Source organism: Aulonocara stuartgranti (assembly GCF_965226115.1).
Source record: "Aulonocara stuartgranti genome assembly, chromosome: 18".
In the NCBI taxonomy this organism is placed as follows: Eukaryota; Metazoa; Chordata; class Actinopteri; order Cichliformes; family Cichlidae; genus Aulonocara; species Aulonocara stuartgranti.
In genome coordinates, this window is record NC_138954.1 from 4,948,450 (window position 1) to 4,973,593 (window position 25,144).

The following is a 25,144-nucleotide window of genomic DNA, read 5'->3' on the forward strand; positions in this document are numbered from 1 at the left end:
ACATGGAATTTAAGTCATGTAGTTGCCGTTGTTTGTTTTTAAAGAGGTCATAATATTTTTGTGATGGTAGAAATTTATCTTCAAAGTAATAGTTATAAAGTGAATTAATAAGACTTTCCAACAAAGAGAGGGAGTCACATGGTGCTTCTGAAACATTTGTACAAACCTCTCTCACATATGTGAGCAACATGCTCACAGTGTACAGCCCTGCTGACTGAGGCTGCACCTTTACCTGTCTAATCTTTTTCTTTTTACTTTGTTCCTCAAGTCCCACATCAACATGAAGTGTAAGGAGGAGGAAGATCTGGCTGGCCAGCAGGTCTGGAAGCAGGAGAGGAACTTCAATCTGGACCAGGAGGACACAGATCCCCCACAGATCAAAGAGGAACAGGAGGAACTCTGCATCAGTCAAGAGGGAGAACAGCTTGTAGTGAAACACGAGGATGAAGGCATCGTCGTCTGGAGCGGGGAAGAGCGGCTCAGACAGCTGCATAACATCTGGAAACCTGAGAAAGATTTACAGACCAGCGGTAAAACTGTAATCGCTTTTCTGAAGTGTTAACATTAATATTAAACCTACAGTTTGTATCAGTCAGATCTATTTAATGTGTATTCGTGAAAACATGACAGGGAGTTTTAAATGGACTGGTTCTTATATAGCGCTTTTCTACTCAATCTTGAGCACTCAAAGCGCTTTACAAAACTTGTGCATTCACCCACTCACTCCCATTCGCACAAGCACATTTTTCTTAGTGCTTTCTACCAACATTCAGACACACATTCCACAGATCAAAGAGCAACTTGAGGCAACTTGGAGTTAGTATCTTGCCCAAGGATATTTGAAATGCAGACTAGGTGAAGCCGGGAATCGAACCGATCAGTAGATGATCTGCTCTACCGCCTGAGCTACAGCCACCCCCAATAGTGAAGATTATTTTGAAAAATATCAAGATGTAGATCAGTTTCGAGATCAACTCCAAAATAGATCATCAGTCAGTCAGTAATAAGTGAGTTCTTTTTTGTTTGAAAGGTTTTTTTTACTCTTAATGTTGCTGAAAAATGTCAGAACTCAAGTTCTCATTTGCATCAGAGTGCACAAATAACTTCATTTTTACACACTTTTAATTTCACCTGCAAATGTGAGCAACATGCCCTCATTACAGACTTTAACTAAAACTTTATCTTCTCAGAAGTGTTTTTCTATAATTACATTTTTTTTATTGTTCGTTTAGACCTCCACCAGCAAACTGCCTGTAAGGAGGAGGAGTTTGTCGCCAATCAGCAGGAGAGGAACTCAAGTCTGGACCAGGAGGACCCAGATCCTCCACAGATTAAAGAGGAACAGGAGGAACTCTGCACCAGTCAGGAGCTGGAGGAGATTGTACTGAAGCAGGAGATCAATAGTTTTATGGTGACTTCTAGTTTTGAGGAAAGTGACCTCAGTGAATCAGAACCAAACGATGACCAGCTCCTTGCTCTTAACTTTCCTGAACCAGAGCTTGAGGAACAGGAAGAAAACCAGCATGTGGACTCGGGATCAACTAGAAATGCGGAGCTGAAGAAAAGGAGACGTCACAAAAACCGAACAGATAAGTCTCGGAGTGAAACTGATACAAGTAAAAAATCTGTAAGCTGTGACACTTGTGGAAAAACTTTTCAGTGTAAATCCAACCTGACGAGACACATGAGAGTTCACACAAGTGAGAAGCCACATTCTTGTAGCACCTGTGGGAAAAGATTCATTTGGAAATCAGGATTGGAAACTCACGTAAGGATCCACACAGGCGAGAAGCCATATTTTTGCATCACCTGTGGGAAAAGATTTGGTAAGAAATCAGGACTAGAAACTCATTTGAGAATCCACACCGGTGAGAAAGCGTATTCTTGCAACGTCTGTAGGAAAGAGTTTAGAGACTTGTCGACTATGAAAAGTCACAGAAGGATCCACACAGGTGAGAAACCATATATTTGTAGCTCCTGTGGGGAAAGATTCAGTTGGAAATCAGGACTGAATTTTCATCTAAGGATCCACCTGAGTGACAAACCAAATCACTGCAGCACCCGAGGTAGAAAATGACCTCATGCTCCAAGTCACGGTACATTTCCTGTCCACAGCAGTGAAGGGCACTCTATGTTGTTTGTTCCAGCCCTGACTTTATGTTTCTCTAAGTTTGATATTTTTTTTATTGGTCTTTAAAGGTGACACAAATATTTATTGAACATGGATGCTCTTTTAATATTTACCACAGAAACTTGTATTTCTTCTTCAGTATAGAAGAAAACAAACATGAAAATGAGTTTTTCATCACTTGTTCCTTGTAACAACCATGATGTGATTCCTTTTTATCAGCCAATAAATAAGTTTTGATACACAGGACTAAAGATTTAAAAAAGTTCAAGACAAGTATACAATTTTTATTTAAATATGTTTTCTTTGTGATTTATGTTAATGAAGGTTATACTTCAGCATGGCTTTGACCTGGTTGTCCTGGTTCTTCTTAGCAACATGTTGCAAGATTTGATTAAAAAATGTTTGTGACTAATTTTGTGTATTGTGTAATCCCTGCTAAATAAAAGCAGTTAAATGTGCTATATTGGCTCATGATAAGTGTTTATATCATTTTGCCTAAATGCAAGTAAACTCAATGTTTGCCAACTCTGTGTGTGCAGTTTGCTTCATAAGTACAGTAACAGAACTTGAACTACATGGAGCCTATTTTGATTACATCATTACAGATGTAGATATTATTCATAGTTCATATTTCACAGTGTGCTGCAATCTTCTCCACAGACCTGCATTGCTCTCTGTTCAGACCCGTCATCTTCAAGATGTCCACTAGATGTCGTCAGAGTTCCCCCACTTTCCTCATCTATTGTGTTGCCATTACCTGAGCCTGCTTAAAACCTACAGTCCTTTACATATGGGTTCATTCAGGGTCATGTTTAGTGGGCAGGTTTAGTGAGATGAAGGAAACTCGTTTTCTTTAACTTTACCTCTGAGTAAGTAACTGGAGTAACAGACTCACTGATTCCTCCCCACCTGCTGGACATGAACCAGCTGACTGACACTTGTTTTCATTTTCTCATTCATAAAGTTGCTACCAGTTCAATTCATTTATATTTATATATAGTGCCAAAAAACAACAGTTGCCTCAAGGTGCTTTATATTGTAAGGTAAAGAATGTAAAAACCTCCCCAATTGAACAAGCTGAAAAGAGCAAATGCTTGGCAGCAGTGGCAGAAACAGGCTGTCTGTCGTAATCACTGTAAAACACTAATCACTGGTCAGTCATTTGTTGTGTTGCAATCGGTTACACTGAGGGAAAAAATTTCACAACTGGATCTCGGAGATAATGTGAATATTTGTGAAAATATGTGAAGATGAGGCTGAAATAACTCTGAGACTCTAAAACATGATGAAATGCTTACATATTGAAATGTGTGTAGTAACATGACCTACAGCTTGTTTAAGAACTCGTGATTTTTTTCCCCTGTTGGCATAAGGTGAAATCCTGCATAAAGGAGGTGACCTTTGCTCCCTGACTCAGACGTGATAAACATGACCCAAATCATTCACGTTGGTGCCAAATAATGTTTTGTTAAAGTTTAACAAGCTTTCCCAGCCTGAAACTGCCAGACAAACAAATCACCTGTTGGAGATGCTGGTTTAGCTCCCTGGGTAAAGTGGGTGACCCAGATGCTAAAGCCCAGCTATGACTCCTGCCTGAGGACTTTTAGTCTTGGTTTGCATCCAACTTTTCTGCCACAATAGTTCAATTTTCTTAATAAAACACCAAATTACAACAAGTTACCTCAAGGCAGTTTATATTGAAGGCACTTTATTTGAAGGTAAAGATCCGACAATAATACAGAGAAACAACAGGTAGAAGCAATGGAAGATTGAAAATAACGGTTGTCATTACTTTTCATTCAGTCATAAGATACAGAAACACCATCTGTTGTGTGTAAAGATGAACAGTAGGGGTAGGGTGATTTTCACCAGATCAAAGCCATGGATTCACAATTATGGTTTGGTGCTGTTGAGTACCTGGATAGAAAATGCACATGTGGAATGGTAGAAAGTGTTCAGCATGCTTTGATGATCTGCTTCAACTATGCTGGGGTGAGCATTACAGACTGCTTCTTAAATTTAATAACCAAATTGCATCAATGGGGAACTATAAATTCTACATTTGGATTTCTGATTATTATTTCTGGCTGATTTTCATTAGATCGACCTGAGTAGGGCAGCGACAGATGTGTGCGGTCCAGAAGTAGAAGAAGAAGAAAGAGGAGAGCAGAAATGATGACATTCTAGGCTCGCTTTTCACCTTTGATGTACTCTTAGCTGGAAGACTTTGGTTTGGTGATGTGTTAGAGATAATTTAGTGGTTGAAGCTACTGTGGACTGACCAGATCTGCCATCAGCTCAGAGTGCTGGATATCACCGCAAACCTGAGACAAAGTCATACAGAACAGGTGTGTAAAACTGTGATGGTGTCAGTGAAATAACACTGACTCATGCAGGACTCTGATAAAAACTCAGCTTGTGGGCTAACAGACTAAAATCAAAGAATGCTTTGATTTTAGTTTGTTAATTTGATTTTAGTCTGAAAAAAGGACAAGTGACGGACAAGGTAAGCGACTCATGTTGTAACTGACGTCAGACGCCGGAGATTGTTGGCGGAAAATTAAAGCAAATGGTAGTTTAGATTTGAACAAATTCATTTAAGCTTCAGTAGGGGAGACCGGGGATAGTTGTAACATTTTTGACATTTCTGTCTGTAAATTGGAGCTCTTTTAAGGTAGTGGATTCAAAATGTAATGCAAAGTATTTACATGTCTCTGCTATTAAATAGTGCAGCTATTTTCTCTGCAGCACAATTACTCATTGCATGGTATGGTCTCAAACACGAAGAGTGAAATGTTACAATTAACCCCATAGTCTGGGTTAGTTGTAACATATCCTGGGGTGAAATGTAACACAATGAAATAAGGGTACTAACAAAACATTAACATGTAATCTTTGTTTATTCAACACATGAATGCACTTAGAGCCATTTATGTAATTATGTGTGTGTGTGACAGAATGCAGAAATCCAGCTTTTGAACATATTCCAACCCCCCAAAAAAGACAAATTATGGAATTTTCTGCAACTGAATATTTCATTAATTTTGGTTGGTCTTCCTTGAGTTTGGCCTCATTGGCTCAGTGGGCATTATAACCGACAACTCTTGCACCAATTTTGAACATAACAATGAAGCTGAAAAAATGTAGTTGTTCACCAGCATCGCAATTCCATTACTTTTTATCATGGCTTACCTTGGTGTGGTTTGCAAAGTGCTTCAGAAAGATGAGGAAATCTGTTTCTTGCACCCATCCTGATTTATTTCCACTACCAGTACTTCCTACTGGTCCATCTCTGACACAGTGGTCTGCATAATGTGTGTGGGAACACAAACAGTGGAGGAATTGTGTTGCCAATGGCATTAACCGCATATACAAAAGCGACCAGTGAACCTCTCTCTGCTGATGTCGTTGCCCCAACTTGTTTAATATAAGTTAAAGTAAAAGTGTGGTAAGTTGTAACATCTGCATTATTGTTACAACTAACCCAGACTGTTGCTGTTACAACTGACCCAGACTCCTATAGCCATGAACTAGCTAACATTACAGCCAACGGCTAAAACATTAGCACTAAAGACCTACACAGAATATATCCCCATAGACATACAAATAACATAATTTAAGTTTGATGAGTTTAACTGCAAAGCAGATAATGCTATTAGAAATTGAAATAAAGTAGAAAAACTTACTTTTTTTGATGTTAAATTGTCTGTGTTTGACAAAATGTGCTGATTTTTCACATGTGATAGCAGAACTGAATTGGGCATGCACAGGATGAGTCACATCATTTGAAACTTAGCCTTGATTGGAGAAATTGGAAGTGTTACAACTGACCCACGTTACAACTATCCCCGGTCTCCCCCTATTACCAAATACACTTATCAATTGTCTTATAACTAACAATATTTGTCTAAATAATCTCCAACACCCTGGAGAACAACGGGGAGAGTTTAGAGACTCTCCAAGATTATATTGATCAGTGCTTTCAGGATCTCGTGATGAAGAAGGCCCAGTGTGCAGCTTCCCCGGCCAAAGCTGAGACGCCGTCGTCGAAAAGACAACGCCCGGCAGATTCCCCCGGCTCAACATCGCCAGCCGGCAAAGATATTGCCGACATACTGGAGTCAATCGACAAGCGATTGTCCAGTTTCGACGCAAGGCTGTCCTTGGTGGAGATTCTTCACCGAGAATTTAAATGCTTGCGAGAATCCCTGGAGTACAGCCAGCAGCAGGTGGAAACGCTTGCTGCTGAAAATGCCACGCTAAGGGAGTCGGTGAAATGTCTCACAGAAAATGTTACCCAGCTCAATAGAGAAAATAAAAAAATAAAAGAAACAGTTATTGATCTACAAGCTCGTAGCATGCGTGATAATCTGGTATTTTCTGGTATTCCAGAAGCCGCTGGAGAGGACGTGGAGACCACGGTAAAAAGCTTCATCAAAATCCACCTGAAGCTGCCGGAGGACACTGTGAAGAACATCGTCTTCGATCGGGTACATCGCCTCGGCCCCATTCGGGCTACGGCCGGGAGACCACGTCCTATCGTGGCCAAATTCGGCCACTTCAAACAAAAACAACAGGTGAAAAGCCGCGGCAGGGAATTAAAAGGAACGGACTTCAGCGTGAACGACCAGTTCCCCAAAGAGATCTTGGAATGACGCAGGGTCCTCTTCCCAATCCGACGCGGCTTCATCCAGAAGGGCTCCCGCGCTGTCATCGCTGTGGACCGGCTGTACGTGGACGGACAGCTCCACCGCGACCCCAACATCACTCCGTGGCTGTATTAACCTCACACCAGATAAGAATCAGCTACACCATTTCCCTATCCACTCACACTAACTTGCATTAACATCTGTTAAACTTACTAGTATCAAATCGCATCTTAAAGTGTGATTTCATAGCAGAATTAACACCGTCACTCTCCGTCAGTGATTTAATTGGAATGTTTACGTTTTGTTTGTTTTTTTTTTCTTCTCGTTTTTTTTCTCTCTCTCTTTTCCCCCTCTTGCTTTTATGCTGCTCACCCTTGTCCTTGGTTTCTTTCTTTATTCCTTTCACTGCCTCGATCACCTGCTTCGACACTCATCCACAAACAACACCCTTTATTTCGACACATACACACCATGCGCTCAACGGCAGCACATTTACTTCAGTCAGACAGCGCACACAGTCGTTTAGGATACACACACTTAAGCCAAGCCTACTCATATTAGTAACTATGCAAACACATAGTCAGACTCAGGGAGCATCTCGCCACACATTTTTTCTCTCTCTCCTTCTTTTTATTTATGAACAAGTGACGTATTCTCTCCACCTGTCTAAGCGACGCACACAGCATACATCCCTATACACAAACATCTATGGGTACACTGAGGTTCATTACATGGAATATAAATGGAGCTGGCTCCAGAGAAAAGAGGTTAAAAATATTTAACCAACTCAAAAAACTACAGGCAGATGTTGTCCTTTTACAAGAGACCCACAGACCTCTTAGAGGTTCGAACGAACTTAAAACACCTGAGTTTCCTAATATGTTCTCAGCTTGTTATAATTCTAGACAAAGGGGAGTAGCAATTTTAATACATAAAAATATTAATTTCACAGTACTCGATACAGTTATAGATCCAGAGGGCAGATTCTTAATCATTAAACTATCTATACTTGATAAAAAGCTATGTATTGCAAGTGTATATGGTCCAAATGTTGATGATCCCTCATTCTTTCACGGTTTTTTCAGTGCACTCTCTGAACACTTAGATGGCACACTTGTTCTTGGAGGCGACCTCAACCTTGGACTAAATGAAGACATGGATAGGCTCAATACAGCGGGAACTCAGCGTAATTGGCAGTCCACAAATATAATCAAACAGTATATGAGCGACTTTGGTCTTTGCGATGCATGGCGCTCCCTTCACCCCACCAGTAAGGAATATACTTTTTTCTCACATGTCCATCACTCCTACTCTCATCTGGATTATTTTTTGGTCAGCAGCTCACTGCTGAGTGACATTTCAGACACTGAGATTCACCCTATAGCTGTCAGCGATCATGCTCCTGTATCTTTAAAACTAATGCACAAGAATAATACTACGCCAAGTAAAAACTGGAGATTTAATACATCACTACTTAAAGATGAAGACTTTATTAAATATTTTAAAAAAGAGTGGACTTCATATTTAGACTATAATGACACTCCCGAAACATCAGCTTCTGTTCTATGGGAAGCAGGGAAAGCTGTGATGAGAGGTAAAATAATTTCTTTCTCATCACATAAAAAGAAAAAAGAAAACAAAAATATTCAGGAATTAGAAAAAAACATCAAATCACTAGAAGAAGCCTACGCGTCCCACCAAGATCAGGAAACATTGAACAAAATACGCAAAACAAAACTAGAATTAAATGAGATAATTGATAAAAAAACAAAATTCTCAGTACAAAGACTACGCCTACAAAATTATGAACATGGTAATAAATCCGGTCAATTTCTAGCAAAGCAGCTAAAAATAAATAAAGAAAAAACAACTATATGTGCTGTTCAAGATTCATCTGGGAACACAATATATGACCCGATACAAATAAACAACATTTTCAGGGATTTCTATAACACGTTGTATTCACCACAAATAAACCCATCTAAAAAAGAAATTGATCAGTTTTTGGACAACATAACTCTTCCAAAATTATTAGACACTCAAGCAATGGCACTGGATTCACCATTGACACCAGGTGAACTCCAGGAAGCCCTGATAAGTATGCCCAATAATAAGGCTCCAGGTCCAGACGGCTTTCCTGCAGAATTCTACAAAGAATTCTGGTCGATTCTAGCACCAGTTTTCTACAGAACGTTGTTGGAAATCAAAGAAAAGGGCAGACTTCCATCAAATATGAATTCTGCAAACATTAATCTCCTGCTAAAACCAGGCAAAGACCCTGTATATCCCTCAAGCTATCGTCCAATATCCCTTATAAATGTAGACCTTAAAATAATCTGCAAAGCTCTCTCAAAAAGACTGGAGAAAATAACCCCCCTCTTAATTCATCCTGACCAAACTGGTTTCATAAAAGGTAGGCACTCATCAACAAATACACGTAGATTACTTAATTTGATAGACTACTCATACAGTAAAAACCTAGAAACTACAATATTCTCTTTAGACGCAGAAAAAGCATTTGACAGAGTTAACTGGAAATTTCTATTTGCAACTTTACACAAATTTGGTTTTGGATCCTCTTTCATAAACTGGTTAAAAATATTATATAATTCCCCAACAGCTTGTGTCAGAACAAATGACCAGACATCCTCCAGCTTCTGTCTCTTGAGGGGCACCAGGCAGGGATGCCCACTCTCCCCTTCACTGTTTGCAATTTTTATTGAACCACTAGCAGCAGCAATTAGACAGAATTCAGTAATTAAGGGCATAAAATGCAAGAACATGGAACATAAAATCAGCCTTTATGCGGATGATGTGTTACTCTTTCTCCAAAATTCACAAACCAATATCTCTGTGGTGATTGAATTGATAAACTCTTTTGCAAGAATATCAGATTACTCAATTAACTGGTCAAAATCTACAGTCCTACCGATTAATTGCTCCTTCCATAATTCCTCTTCAACACCACTGCAATCGGGAAATATAAAATATTTAGGTATTAATGTTTCTCCCAAGCTTGCAGATCTAACTAAATTAAACCACATCCCACTTTTAAAGAAGGTAGAAGGTGATCTGGCTAGGTGGAAATGTCTACCCATATCACTCATGGGAAGGGTTGCCGCTATAAAAATGATGGTCTTACCAAAAAAAAATTATTTATTCTCAATGATCCCAACTAAACCGCCACAAGATTGGTTCAGATCTCTAGATTCATGTATGTCCAAATTGCTTTGGAAAAATAAACCCCCACGTATAAGCTTAAAAACACTACAAAAGACCAAGGATAAAGGAGGATTAGAACTACCTAACTTTCAGCACTACTTCTTAGCCAACAGGCTTCAGTTTATCTCAGGATGGCTAAAACATACCGTCTTAGATGAACCTTGGCTAGATGTAGAACAAGCACTTTGCAATAATCTAGAGATTTCAGATCTACCATTTATCAGCTCAAACATCCAACGACATGAATGCTTTAAAAGCGTCAACATCAGCTCTTCTCTGACAGCATGGTGGGAGTTTCTAAAATTCACGGAGTCTTCATTAATCCCATGCAAATGTACACCTATCTGGAACAACCCTGACATATTACAAAACAATAATATGATAAACTTTTCAGATTGGAGTGGTAAAGGAATCAAATATTTAGAACATATACTAGAAGGAACAGAATTTATTTCATTTGACGGACTAGTTACACAATATGGGATCAACAAGAAAAGATTTTTAGAATATCAACAAATTAAATCCATAGTAAAAAAGAAATTTAAACCGGGTCAAGTTGAACTACAAACACCACCAAGTGTGGTTCAATTTCTTACTCTTAAAACCCCCAAATTACTTTCCAAAATATACAGAATGCTTTCTAAAACAGATGAATCAGTATCACTTCCTATTGCAAAATGGGAAGCGGATTTATCAGCTAACTTAGACCAAAACTTCTGGTCTCAGACTTGCTTACAAACCTTTCATCTAATCAGAAATCCCAGTGTTCAATTAATTCAATACAAAATATTACATAGAGTGCACTATACAGGTCATCGGATGTTCAAGCAGGGGCGGAGCGTGGGGGAGGCTTACTGGGCTTAAGCCCGGGTTGTTTTGTCAGAAGCCCGGGGTCTTTTGGAGTGTAATTTTTTTCATAGTTAGATGTCTGGCTGACAACTGTATAAAACAAAAAGTACACACAATATTCGAAGCACATAGTGCACACTGTGGGAATTTACGACTGTGCGTGAATCCCCCCTGATATTGGTATGATCCGAGCTCAGGCACTAAGCGACTGAGCGAGGGGGCGGGGCAGCTGCTGCCTGTGAGTGCGCTGTTGGAGAAACGGAGCCAGCCATACTAAGGAGAGCTTAAGTTTGAGCAGGTACCAAAGCAAATCATTCGTACCGTACAAATAATGTAAATATGACGGTGCATCACGAAAGATTGATATCAAACTGATCACTTGACCAATATTACGTTACTTGCTCTTCAAGTGAATCAACAAATGGCGAAATGAAAAGCCGAACAAATGCTATTTTTTTAGAGAGTCTTAGCTTACGTGTGTTTATTTCATATTTTCAGTTCTTACCCTCCCCGACTAAATCGGTTTCAGTTATGTACTGAAATATAAGAATGAACATTAGAGGCTTCTTTCAAAGAAAAAACTCAGGTAAATGTTATTTTATATATTATGCTTTGTATGTATGGAACGCCAGGACTGCCATAATGAATTAATTAAATACACCATTAAATAATTAATTAAATGTGTCAATAATTAATTAAAATTGGAATTAATTAATTAAATAAATAGTTATGACACATGTAATTAATTAATTATTGACACATTTAATTAATTATTTATGTATTTCACGTTTTAATTAATTATTGACACATTTAATTAATTATTTATGTATTTCACATTTTAATTAATTATTGACACATTTAATTAATTATTGACACATTTAATTAATTATTTAATGCTATATTTATTTATTTCATTTTGGCAGTCCTGACGCCTGGCTCTCGTCATGAAATAATTTTATCTGTCAGCCTCACCCATCAAACTCAGGGGGCGGGGTTAACGCTGCCCATGCAGCTTCTCTAACATTTGATTGGTTGCCGTGCAAAGTAAGTCAAAACAGGTCGATCCTAGATAATCGATTGCTTGTGTAGACTTGGGGCAGCCAGGTATCCCAGAATGCAGATCAAATCACAGGCAGCAATGGTGGTGGTGTAGTTTTAAAATACCCCGTTTTTCTGTCACCAACTACACTTTTAACAGTGTTTTAGCTGCGAATGTCGCGCCGTAATCTTCACATGTCTGGTCAGGTTGTCAACATAGAACATGCTTGCAAAAGTGCTCAGATGTTTTCAGAGATTTCACTAGCTCTGCTAACAGTTAGCATGCAGAGTGCACTGAGGGGGTTACGTTAACCGGTTTGTTTACATATTCCACTCTCCGTGTTCCACATGTTGCATTCGCAGATTCTCATTTTCACCGAACGATCGTCTCTTTCCGCCTGGTCTTGTGTCTCTGTGCTTCTGTAACATAAAGAACGAGCTGACATTTTTCTCACGAAACCAGCGATCAGCTCAACAGACCCTCAGTTTACCTGCATGCAGACGGAGGTCAGACAACAATTTTACATGTATGATCTTAAAACAGGACACAGCCACTATACGTGCTGCACAGTAAAAAATGGAGTGTCAATATTTCAGTGTAAACCTATTTTAACCTAGAGAGAGTATATACAACTCTGTGAGGAGTAAACCAGCTCTAACGTCAGAGTTAAAAGTCAGTGTAAAGTTCTGTAGACACGGAGTGAAGACATAACTCCACACAGTGTTGATTAGTACCAGTCCGCAGGCGTGTGCGGTCTGAGAGCTACCACAGTCAGGTAAGTTAAGTTAACATTCCCATACTGGTAACATTGTTTAGTAAGTATTTTTAAACTAAATAGCTCTTTATAGTTACATTGATGTCGAGTTAGCAGCATTTACCCATAGGTTTAATGATATTGTCGAGTAGCTACATGCTAACCATTGCTAAAAGTTCAAATGTTCGTTATATTCTCACTGAGTTAAGATTAACCTAAAACATGTTAACTATGTATTTCTTCTAAGTGCAGCTTAGATAATATTATTGTCACATGTCTAATGGGATAGTTTTAGCAACTAAATTACCGTTTATTAGTAAGCTAATAATCGCTAATTAGCTTCGAAGGAACTATCAGAAAAAGTGGGTAACATTACAATAAAGTTTACTCTACTGATTTATATTCTTTTAAGCAAATGCCAAAGGCTTACACTAATTTAGAATTAATTCAGATTATTTTATATAAATTAATTGACAGCAATGTTAATGATATGTTAATATACAGTAATTGTTCACAGAAATAAAGCGAATTGCAGTAAGAGCGACCAATACTTGATAAGTAGACTAAAGTTATTAAACAATATTAGATGTTAGTCACACTTGGTCCATTTGCAGTAACACTGGTTGATAAAGGATCTTTATTAGCAGTTAATCTGTTACTTATTTCTTCATGCTGTAGCTGTTAAGTAATATTGACTTTTAACTGCTTCTATTTTGTATAAAAACTAAAGCTCTAAAGTACATCCACAGTTTTAAACTCTTTCCTTTATTATTTTTTTCTCTTTTGTTTTGTGAACAGAATATGTTGCTGCGTGTTTTGTTTGGTGGGGAGCAGAAGTATGTTAGGCTGTCTGACCAGGGGCCCGTTCTTCGTACGTCGCTTACTACATCCAAGATCAAATGACACATCCAAGATCAAATCATCGCGCTAACTCTGAGCTCGCTATTCCGGTTCCCCGAACACACCTGTTGTTGACGATTAGTATAGCTGGATGAAGTAATGTGAGATCACTGGGTGGCCCAACAGGGGCTACGCATCGATAGTAGAAACATTGATCGGCAACCCTTTGATTGGTCGGCGAAAATGTCGAAGGAGCGCGCTCGGTATTCTTCGGCAGCAGAGCAAGAACTCTTGAGTGAGGGATTTCAGGAGTTTCAGAGTCTAATTAAAACGCAAGGGAACACTGCAAAGGCTGCAAAAGCAAGGAGAGAGGGCTGGCAGAAAGTTGCTGACAAATTAAACTCGTAAGTAATTTAATAATAACAATAATAATGGAGTGGATTGATATAGCGCTCTTCAAGGCACCCAAAGCGTTTTACAATGCCACTATTCAGTCACTCTCACATTCACACACTGGTAGCTGTCACAGCTGCCCTGGGACAGAAGCCAGGCTGCCATATCGCGCCATCGGCCCCTCTGGCCAACACCAGTAGGTGGTAGGGTAGATTTATCATATCACACTATATTATCCAATATTATATTACATTATATTATATTACATTATGTTATATTATATCCCCTTTCACATTAGCGCCACAACAGGACCCACTAGAACATGGGAACAAGTAAAAGTGAAATATAAGAATATTCTACAGAATGGTAATATTTATCACTTATATTGCTTTTCGTCTCTTGGACAGAGACCCTGAAATACTCTGTTAGTTTGTTCATAACAGCAACCAAGAAAAGGGGCAGCGCAAAAAAAGACAGGTGGTGGTCCTGCACCCCCTCGTCAACAAGTTGGTTAAGTGAATAATACCCTCACGGGAATATCGATATCTCTCTATGAGCACACTGTCGCGTGTCGTGAGCTAAAGGATCCTGTCTATCCCGCAATATACGCTGGATTCTGAGGACTCTCCTTATCAATCTTGCACCTTCTGCAATGGGTGGCTCGCGTATACGGACAGGATATGACTGCGACAGACTTCCCAAATCCACCTTCGCTTTTATAGCCGTGGTCTCCCATCTTGATTACACGAAGTAATTTACAATTACTACTCTGAAATATGAATTACATCTGTAATAATCACATACATGTAATAGAATGTTAATAGTACATTTCCCTTTTTTAGGAAATGACCTGTATGTATCTGTGTGACATCAATAAAAGGATCAAGTGCTGCATTATCTTTAGTTACATTGATGTTATTTATTTATGGTACAACAGTGGTAAAATATCGCTGTTGCTTTCGTATACATGAAGCGGAAATACCTGAGTGGCCGCGATCTAATCCTGTTTACATAAAGTAAACCTGCTCCCGAGCAGGTTTACGCTTACGGCTCTGTTGCTATGACAGCAAGTCCCGGATGAGCTTCGAAGAACCGAACGATCCAGGATCACGCGAAATCGTCAACAGTCAAATCCGGCTAACTTACTTAGCGAGGTACCAAGAACAGGCCCCTGGGCCCTATTTCAGAAAGCCGGTTTAGTGCAAACTCTGAGTAAGTATACCCTGAGTTAACGAAAACTCTGGGTTTTCGGTTTCACAAAGCGAGTTCAGATGAATCCTGAGTGAGTCACTATGACGACACACTCCGTGAAGCTAACCTGCCCCCTAGCAGGTTTACCACAACTAACCCTGACTGTCTCCGCCTCTTTGTCGGAAACCTGACAGTAGGAAGTGTCGGACATGGCGTGCCCCTACCTCGAAGAGCCAGTAGATGTTGAAGCCCAAATTCTCCGCAGAGCTCTCCGCCGGGAGAGAGTGATTAGAGCGCGTTTGGACATTTGATCATTTCCTGATGATTTTCTGTGTGAACGTTACCGTTTTTCAGCACAATCTATAATTCATTTGAATAACATCCTCAGGCCTAATATTGCTCATGTGACACATCGCGGACATCCTCTCAGTTCTGTACATATTATTTGTATTGCACTTCGTTTTTTTGCAAACGGGAGCTTTCTGTATAATATTGGTGACGCTGAGCACGTTTCCAAGGCTACCGTCTGTCGGGCAGTCAGGAATGTTACAGTTGCACTGAAACGTCTCCTCGTCTGTGGTGTTCCCCGGTCATAGACCCACAAGATTTATCAAAGAGGGATTCCACAAAATTGCAGGTATCAGGATGAACAAAACTCAATTCATGATGTGGTGATACTTGAACTACTACTTAAATTTTACATTTATTTTCAGGGTTCCCAGGCGTGATTGGCTGTATAGATGGCACTCACATTCCAATCATTGCTCCTTCAGTAAATGAAGGAGACTATGTGAACAGGAAGTCTTTCCACAGCATTAATGTACAGGTACATAGTTCCCTGTAGCATTTCAAACTAACAAATTATTTCATTATAGTAATGGATGCTAATTTGTGTTCTCTGCACTGTGAAGATCATATGTGATGCTGCCAACATTATGACAAATGTGGAAGCCAAGTGGCCAGGCTCTGTTCATGACTCACGAATCTTTCGTGAATGTACACTGAGCACAAAATTTGGACATGGTGAGTTGAAAATACTTTAAAATATATAAAGACCAATTGCTACAGGGACATTTGAACTGAAGTGTATCCTTCTGTCTTAGGAGAGTTCACTGGCTACTTGCTTGGTGATAGGGGGTATCCATGTTTACCCTATTTGCTTACCCCTTACCCTGACCCTGAACCGGGCCCACAGCAGCGATATAATCTGGCTCATTGCAGGACAAGAGCCAGAGTTGAAATGACTATCGGAATGCTTAAGGCCCGGTTCCAGTGCCTTCAAAGACTCAGGGTCACCCCAGAAAGGGCATGTGACATTATTGTGGCATGTGTGATTCTTCACAACATTGCCACAATTAGAGGAGAACACTGTCCTTCTGAACCAAACATCAGCAGTGATCCAAACCATGAACATCCTGACCCTCCCACGGACATACAAGATGGAAGAGCAGTCAGAGACACCATATGTCACAATCATTTCCTTTGACCCATCATCTCAACATGTTGAAAGAAGAATAAACAGATTTTTTGTTCAACTGGCTTTATTGGTCGCCTGTATTTCCTGTACACAAAGTATTAATAAGTATATTATTATGTATAAGTATATAACACTGAAATAATTCGTCCATCTCTGACCACTTCACCCACCCTTAACTGATGTTCTAGCAGTAAAATCTCAATCTTGGTCTTTTGGATCTGCTGCTTGAAGTGTTCCATTTCCAAGTCACATTTTTTTATTTTCTTGATCAAATGGGTCTTGTACAGCTGCTTTACAGGGAGCTATTGAAACAGAAAATAGCATTGACATTCATAGTACATGCCTACTTAGGTTGGTTGTAAATCAGTGCTGAACATCTTACTGAGGAAAGGTTTGTTGGAGACGTGGCTGGACCCTCTTCCTCTTCATTTCCATCATCACTCTGTTAGAGACATAGAAAGTCCATGGTTTTATTATAGTACCACATTTTATTCAATTGTTATATTTTCCATTGTAAGATGTAAACCTCATAAAGTGTCTCTGTTGCTTCCTCCTCTGTAACAGCTGTCAATGTTTCTTCATTATTTTCCTGTAGTAAAGAAATTAACAACATTGCTGTTCTACTGTAAACTCATATAATCTGTGGAGTATTAAGAGTACTCATAACTGCATGTTGGTCTGGCTCAACAGGAGGCTGCACCAGATGCAGTACACCATCACCATCAACTGATAGAATATGAGGTTTATACAGGTCACTTATAACTTACAAGGGACCAAATGGCAATTAACAAACATATACCAATCACCTTACACTTCATTGTCATTATGCTCTCAAAGACAACCAAGACTGAGGGAAGGCAAAATCAGTAGGAAAATAACTTCACTACAAAATAATTCATTATGGTAAAGAGTTTATCAAATGAATGAGTAGCACTGCAAAGGTGACTGTGAAGAAAGGATGTATGCACATCATGTATTATTTTGAATTTACCTCTTATGTAGGCACTTGTGTCTTGCGGGGTTATTGACTCAGAGGATGTCCCCGCAGAGATGCCTTCAGCCACAGGGCGCCCACTGTTTTGGCTGAGGGCCAACTGCTCAGCCTCTGTGAGTGGTGGTGGTGGAGGACCCCCACCTGTTTTTCAGGCCTCTGCTTTTTTTCTGTTGGCTATAACGGGTCACATTTGAGCATACAGAGTAAGCAAATATGTACTTGTAATGTGCTCAGATAATTTCAATAAGTGCTTACAGAAGGAAAATTAATGTAGCCTCTAACTGCAATTGATTTACATGGGACAAACAGACCAAGCACTATGGCTCATAATACAATTACACCTTACCTGTTTGGACTATATTTTTATATTTCATTTTTACTTGCTGCCAGGAACGTTTGGGGCCTGTTGGGTTGCACCTGCGCTCACATCACGTCACAAAATAAAATGTATAAAATAAAAAATAAAATAAAATAACGTGTTAAATGGGTGGAAATCCCTAGATCAATGTTTAAAGTAACACTCACGCATTGACTCTGTCGGCTATGTTTTGCCATGCATGCTCCCTTTGTTTTGCAGCTGAGGCTGTGTTACTTTTTTTCCGCAAAATTTGCATGTTATCGGCATATGCTGCCATCAGAATTTCGGCCTCAAGCGCTGTAAAATACATTGACCGCGCCTTCTTTCCCTCCGTCTCCATGGTGACTCGCTTAATCTGTGCTCCACTAATCAGGGCTTTATGTATCCTCGTGCGCGCGCTTGACTTGGGGTTAAAGCAACTCCGCGTTGATTGAACTAATTGTTATCAGCCTTTCTGAAACCGAATATTCCGAGTTGGACAGTTCGGGGTTACTCAACCCTGAGTATCGTTTTTCACTCTGAGTTTTCTAAACCGGCTTCCTGAAATAGGGCCCTGACATTTGATGCTTTCATGAAAGAAGGTTAGAATATCAGGATAAAACAAGATAACAACGTTTACCTGGTCAATAAACAAGCTTAATTATATTCTAAGTCAACTACCTAAGTTGATAATTGTTTCTACTTCAACAATGAATGAGAATTACCTATATTCTTAAGCTTCATCTCATCAATATTTTGTGAAGACATAGCCTTACTCTACCATTTGATAAGAAAATGCATGGCCTTTTTTTTTTTTTAACAATTTCTGTAACATTTCTTTTCTCTTACCTTACTTCAGTGTGCCTAAAATTTAACATACCAGAAGGCAGACAGCTAGATATGAAGGTGTTTGACCAGTCTGACACAGAAGTAGACGCAGAGGTGTTTGAAGAAATAGTGAAGGGGTCACCTGTAACCTTCCGAGTCATGCTGAGCAATGAAGAACTTGGTAATCACTCACATACGTATATGTTTATATGAAATTTAAAGGTTGAGATTGAAGCATTAACAGTTAAATTTAATGCTTCTGCTTTGGTCATGTTCCTTAATGCACAGGTGTATCTCTGTCATCATCATCTTCTCCATCGGATGATACAATCATTCTAAACTTCACAATGTGTGAACCTCCTGAAGAAGCAGCAACCACTGAAGGAAGACAACCTAAAAGGCCATGCCATATAAACTATGAGGCAAAAGCTGTGGGTAGTGAACATTGTTAGTCTAATTTGCATGTTTGATGTGAAGTGTTTTTATGTAATCGTTTTCCAGTTTTTCTCAAGGTTTAAAAAATTTCTGACTTCATATTTTATGTCTATTTAAGTTGATTGAAAAAATCCTAACAACAAAGCCTGGTGGTGAACACATCATACAAGAGTATGCAAAAACCAAATCTCTGACAGATGCAACTAGAAGACAGATGATAAACATACTTGCTGCTGAGATGACAGAAGCACATGGGTAAGAATCATAAATGTAGTCTATAAAGAAACATTTTTAGTATTGTATTATTTTTAATTGTGATGTTCAATGCCAATTGAGTGACGGTCATCACTGAATTTATACATTAGGACATCTCCCCCTAAAAGTGTAAGAGTGATGTATGCGCAGGGGATTGTTGCTCTGTTTCCATATCTGGAAGACCCATATTCACAACATGGATATGTAAGTAAAGGGGACTTTGCAACATTAAACACATAGTTGCCCTCAGAAATGTTGATAACATTCTGCTTGTATTTAATTACATAAGAACATTACTATGATCCAGAGAGCGGTTCAGGATACCTTGCGTGGCGGTTGAAGACAATTCAAAGAAAAGCTGCAGAGGAAAGAAGTGTCTCACTTTCCAAATCTCCTAAAAGTAAGTTCACTTGTGATTTAAATGATTCTGATCTAATTTGTAGGCAGGAGTCAATCAAATTGTTTTTTCTTAAGTTGGCGGGCCAGGCCGTGGTCGATCCAGACCACTCACCACTGAGACAGTGTTATCAGATGAGGATGTAAAAGCAGCTATTGCTCTTTTGAGACACTCTGCTGATGAAGACACTATCCGTGAAAAGATGAAAGCTACCTTCATTTATCGGCATTCAATGGTCAGCGATGATAAGAATGCAGCAGATGTCTTCATAGTCTTCCCGCGGTTTCTGGACACACCAGGACTGGTAAGACATCTTCATTTGTTGAATCACTGAAATATTCCATGCAGCTTGCAATTTCACTCATTACACCTCTTATCTTCTATTTTTGCATTATAGATAGAACAAGATTTCAGACTCCTGTTTGATGAGGTCACTGCCAACAAATTCTTGGAGAGGTGGCCCATCGATCTCAAATCAAAGATTGTAAAGGAAAGTCATGGACTTGTACCCACCTCGGAGCTCTTGGAGTTGATGTGCAATGCTGAGTCAGCTACTGAAGTTGAGAATGGTATGACTGACTGTTTTTATTTGCCATTGTTGGTTATATAGGCAATTCTGTCTATCGAATGTATTTTTGGAGTAATTCTTTGTTTATTCGTCTGTAGGCTGGGACAGTGACATGTCTGCTATCTTGCTGCTGCTACATCTGCTACCGCCATCTGCACAAGGGTGAAAGAGACCAGGAAAGATGTCTGCATCTCAAGCTGTCGATAACCTCATCAAATTCCTAAAGGTATGTTATTTAAAATATATATTCCATCACCGCCATTGTAATGTACAGTAAGGTGATCTAATCTAATGGGATAGTCACTAAATACTGCTGTTTAATGTGTTGTTGTAGGCTGGAACCAGTGTACAGCAGCATCTAGACAACATCACCCGAAGCAGTCAGCCCTACCTTCTTGCTCAGGGACCCACAAGAAGCAGCATCCACACCTTCTTCATTGTGATTGACAAGCATGCACTTCCATGTAAAGCGACAGGTTCAGTAGGAGCCCTTGATGAACTCTTTAAGGCCCATTATGTCTTTGATACGTCATACAGTTCATCCCTGACCAACTTTTTCACTTTTCTGCAAACAACCATTTACAACATTGATGTTGGGGAAACAAAGGAAACTCCCAGAGTTGCGAGCAAGAATGGTGCGTTAGTATCCATTGAGATCAAAATAATGAAGTGCTTTCTTTGCAAAAGTGATCATGGTAGACCAAACAGCCTTGTAAAACACCTTAAGGTAATTCATGGTCTCTGTACTGGGAGGACACTATATCTCAAATGTGGCCAAGTGGGATGCTCACGTTCTTTTAGTAGTTTTTCTGGCTTTAGAAAGCACCTGAACAAATGCCACGTAAGCAGTTCATTTGATTCTGCAGAACTAGATTTTTCACCAGTTCAAAGTGTTACGGACACAAGTACTACTGCTAATGTTGATGTGGTGCCTGAACATTTAGAGCATAGGTGTCAAACTCTGGCCCGCGGGCCAGATTTGGCCCGCAGCCTGATTACATTTGGCCCGCGAAGCCATACCAAATTACTATTAGAGCTGGCCTACTGGTATTATACAGTTAATATATATATTGTTTAGTATTAAGCTTTGCTTGTTCCATATTCAGGTTTTCAGCAAAACTTGTTTGAGTCCATAAAAAAAGATTCATTCTTATATCTAGAGGAAGATTTTTTTTTTCAATAAATATTAATGTTAGCCCGCGACTTTGTTCCAGTTTTGAATTTTGGCCCACTGTGTATTTGAGTTTGACACCCCTGATTTAGAGGCTGAGTCGGAATTATCTTCAGCAGACCTTGTAAATAGTTGTGCAGCTGTTATTTCTGATCTAAAGGCAGCAGGTGTAGGCCAAAGTGTAGTGAATTCTGTAGTGAATTCCATGGAAGAGATTGTTCAAGATATCCAACAACATGCTAAAGAAACAGTCATTAAGCATGTATTTAGTAATGAAAGAGAAACAGAAATGTGCAAGAAAGTTGAAGCATGTTTTGATGAGTTAGAGAATCCTTTCTCAGTTCTTAATTCTGAGTACAAGAGGTCAAAATATTTATCAGACAAGTGGGAAACTGTAGAACCAGTTGAATGTGTAATTGGCTCAAGATTTGACACAAGGCGAAATAAAAAGACTGGAACATATGATCAGGCAGTTGTTCAAGATAAATTCATGTATGTTCCAGTTTTATCAACATTGGAATCAATATTTAAGAGTCAGCATGTTGGAGAAATGTTGAAAAAATCAGACACTTGTGATTCAAGACGCAGAGATATTTGTGATGGATCTCTATTGAAGACACGCCCTCTTTTTTTCAACAGAAAAGCACACAGTTCAGATCCAAATGTTCTATGATGACTTTGAGGTTGCAAATCCTCTTGGTTCCAAGCGAGGTATTCACAAGTTGGGTGCAGTATATTTTACCTTAAGAAACTTCTCTCCCAAATGGAATTCTTTTTTGGCCAACATACACCTTTGTGCCTTATTTCATGCACAAGATCTGAAACGTTATGGTTTTAGTGAAATTCTTGTTCCTATTGTTCGAGACATTAAAGTGTTAGAGAGCGATGGTATTGAGATTCCACTATTCGGTGGTTATGTTCGTGGTAGTGTGGTACAGGTCACTGGTGATAATTTAGGCTTACATAGCTTGTTTGGTCTGGTGGAGTCTTTCAGTGCAAGGTACTGTTGCAGGTTTTGTTTAGCTGATAAAGATGACTTTCAAACAGAATTCTCTGAAGATTCCCCCAAAATAGTGTTGCGCACCAAAGACAACCACACTGCTCACTGTCAGGAAATGTCTAATAATCCATTGCTTCCTTATGTTTTTGGTGTAAAGAGTTCATGCTTATTGAATTCACTGACATATTTTCACACAACTGAGAACTTCTCAGTTGATGTGATGCATGATGTTTTGGAAGGAGTGGCCCAGTACAAACTGAAGTTATTGTTTTTGTATTTAAAAGAACAACATCTTACATTGGGAGAAGTGAATTTGAGAATACAAAGTTTTGATTATGGATTCATGGAGAAAAACAATAGGCCAGTAGCTGTGAATTTAGGTGGAGAGTCTAATGATCTGGGACTGAATGCTATTCAGACATGGTGCTTACTGAGGAATGTTCCCCTCATGTTTGGAGATTTGGTAACCTCTACTGACCAACATCGGGGCCTACTACTTTTATTACTACAGATAGTTAACATTGTATTTTCTCCTATGTTATCTCAAGGTATGTGTGTATATTTAAAACATTTGATTGTGGAACACCACAAACTGTTCAAGATGTTGTATCCCCAGAAAAAACTTTTACCAAAGCACCATTTTCTTATCCATTATCCTCGCTGCATCCAAAAAATAGGGCCTGTACTTCATAGTTGGTGCATGCGCTATGAAGGTAAGCACAATTTTTTCAAGAAACTGCTCAAATCATTCAAAAATATCACCAAAACGCTGGCCAAAAAAACACCAGAATTATATGGCATACATTTGGCAATCTTCAACAACCTTTAGTCGGTTAGACATTGGTCCAGGAAAAATGGTGTCTTTAGATATGGTAAAAGGAGGTTCTGGAATTGCAATAGCAATGCAACTGCCCAATAGAGTTCAAGTTATGAAAGTGAACTGGGCTAAACAGAATGGTATTGTTTACCGCCCGCATTTGGTTATTTGTGGCAAAGTAGTGTCTGAAATGCCTGTGTTTTACCAGATTGAGTCAGTTCTGATAATACATGAGAAACTGGTACTTCTCATTTTGCCATTATGTACAGTAGCCTTTCAAGAACATTTCCATGCTTATGAGTTGACCAGGACAAAGCAAGATTTAGTTGTCTTTCATGTTGACAGCCTGCATTATCCCAGGCCTTTTGACATACAATTGTCGTATGGAGTGAATGACAACTGTCATTACTTACTGTCATTTGTAAGAGTTTGTTATGCTAATAAATGCTGTTACTGTAACCTGTATGTTTGTAGTTATTTTCATAATATAGGATAGATCACAGCCATTTAGAAATATAGCATCATATGATAAATATGAAAAAATAATGAAAATGAAATATTATTACACATTAGAGTGAACTTGGACTAAAAATAACTCTATAAAGTGAAATCATATTACTCTAAACAGTGTGAATAACCCTCAGTGTTAAATATTTTTACACATTTTGTTGTTAATTTTGACACTAAACTGAGTAGAATTAACACTAAAAAGTTAACACTGGCCATAGAGTAAATTTTACCCTAATTTTGAGTGGGACCAAATGTTATCTGAAACAGAGTTAAAATCAACTCTCTAAGTGTAAAATTGACAGTTTTTTACTGTGTGGCCTCATATCAAATGTGAAGGCAGAATGAGTCTACGTTTGACGTTTGTTTATATCTAATCTTCCTTTTCAAACATTTAAACAGCAGCGAGTCTGCAGCTGAGGGAACACAAACTCAAATTGTCGGAACAGGTTTGCTCGTTTCTTGGATTCATTTGGTGATTTATTAAATGTATAACTGTTATTCTAATCTGCTGCTGGGTCTCTTACACTTTTCTTTATGCTGTATATTTTCACGTCTCTGGAATAGTTGGCAGTTAGTCAGCTGGGAAACTCTGCATATCGTGGATATGCTGACCTCGCTCCGTGGTGTACAGGGCCGTTTACCCTCATGATTAATATTCACAATAAAAATATTAGCCGAACATCATGAAGTCTGTATGTGTTTCATAGTGTCGAACAACCTTTGTACAGTTAAAGCCAGCAGTTACTACATGACAGAAACACCAACGTTATCTCTTTTATGCGTTTATACACAGGTCACGCTGATTACTGAACAAAAACCCAAAGATCAGATGTTAAACAGATTTATTTGCTCTCTCTCCTCCTTAAACATGTTTTTAATGTTAGTTATAATTCAGAATTGGCGACTGACACACGTAGGACACATAAGAACATCAGGAAATAAAACACCGATAAATATAACCTCAGTAAAAGAAGTCAGCGGGGGTTACTACAGCTGTGTACCGGGGCCTGCGCTTTGTCGGTGGGATTGCTTGCGAGGCGAGCGGGTCTATCCCACGCTTTGCCGTGAGACTGGGCAGACGTCTCCGAAATCATCGAAGCACTTTTGCAAAGAGGCTGTATCTTGACAAACCGACCAGACACATGAAGATTAAACCACTACATTCTCGGCTAAAAAAATATTAAAACGGTATTTGGTGACACACAAACAGGGTTTTTCAAAGTTCAGTTCTGTTAGCTTCCACATGCCGGTTGTTGTGTGCTAGAAACAATGGCCACCAGGCCTAAG

At 39.1% G+C, this 25,144-nt stretch overlaps 2 protein-coding genes across 4 annotated transcripts; both read left to right on the forward strand.

Annotated features, from left to right (window-relative positions):
• Nucleotides 1-249: 249 nt before the first annotated feature.
• LOC309694557 (uncharacterized protein) lies at nucleotides 250-2,656 on the forward strand. The gene is made up of 2 exons (XM_082514743.1): nucleotides 250-530; nucleotides 1,233-2,656. Exons 1-2 carry the CDS (start codon nucleotides 281-283, stop codon nucleotides 2,075-2,077), a joined length of 1,095 nt encoding a protein of 364 aa, XP_082370869.1. The 5' UTR covers nucleotides 250-280; the 3' UTR covers nucleotides 2,078-2,656.
• Nucleotides 2,657-11,780: 9,124 nt separating this feature from the next.
• On the forward strand, nucleotides 11,781-23,806 carry LOC309694593 (uncharacterized protein). 3 transcript variants are annotated; one of them, XM_082514786.1, is made up of 10 exons: nucleotides 11,781-12,665; nucleotides 18,736-18,885; nucleotides 18,993-19,135; nucleotides 19,258-19,394; nucleotides 19,505-19,598; nucleotides 19,702-19,794; nucleotides 19,869-20,095; nucleotides 20,189-20,360; nucleotides 20,458-20,585; nucleotides 20,694-23,806. In XM_082514786.1, exons 7-9 carry the CDS (start codon nucleotides 19,994-19,996, stop codon nucleotides 20,523-20,525), a joined length of 342 nt encoding a protein of 113 aa, XP_082370912.1. In that variant the 5' UTR covers nucleotides 11,781-12,665; nucleotides 18,736-18,885; nucleotides 18,993-19,135; nucleotides 19,258-19,394; nucleotides 19,505-19,598; nucleotides 19,702-19,794; nucleotides 19,869-19,993; the 3' UTR covers nucleotides 20,526-20,585; nucleotides 20,694-23,806. The 3 variants fall into 3 exon arrangements, 1 of the variants encoding a protein (XP_082370912.1); XR_014272911.1 differs by lacking the exon at nucleotides 11,781-12,665 and having other exon boundaries at nucleotides 19,684-19,794; XR_014272910.1 differs by lacking the exon at nucleotides 11,781-12,665 and having other exon boundaries at nucleotides 18,736-19,135.
• The last annotated feature ends 1,338 nt before the right edge of the window (nucleotides 23,807-25,144 follow it).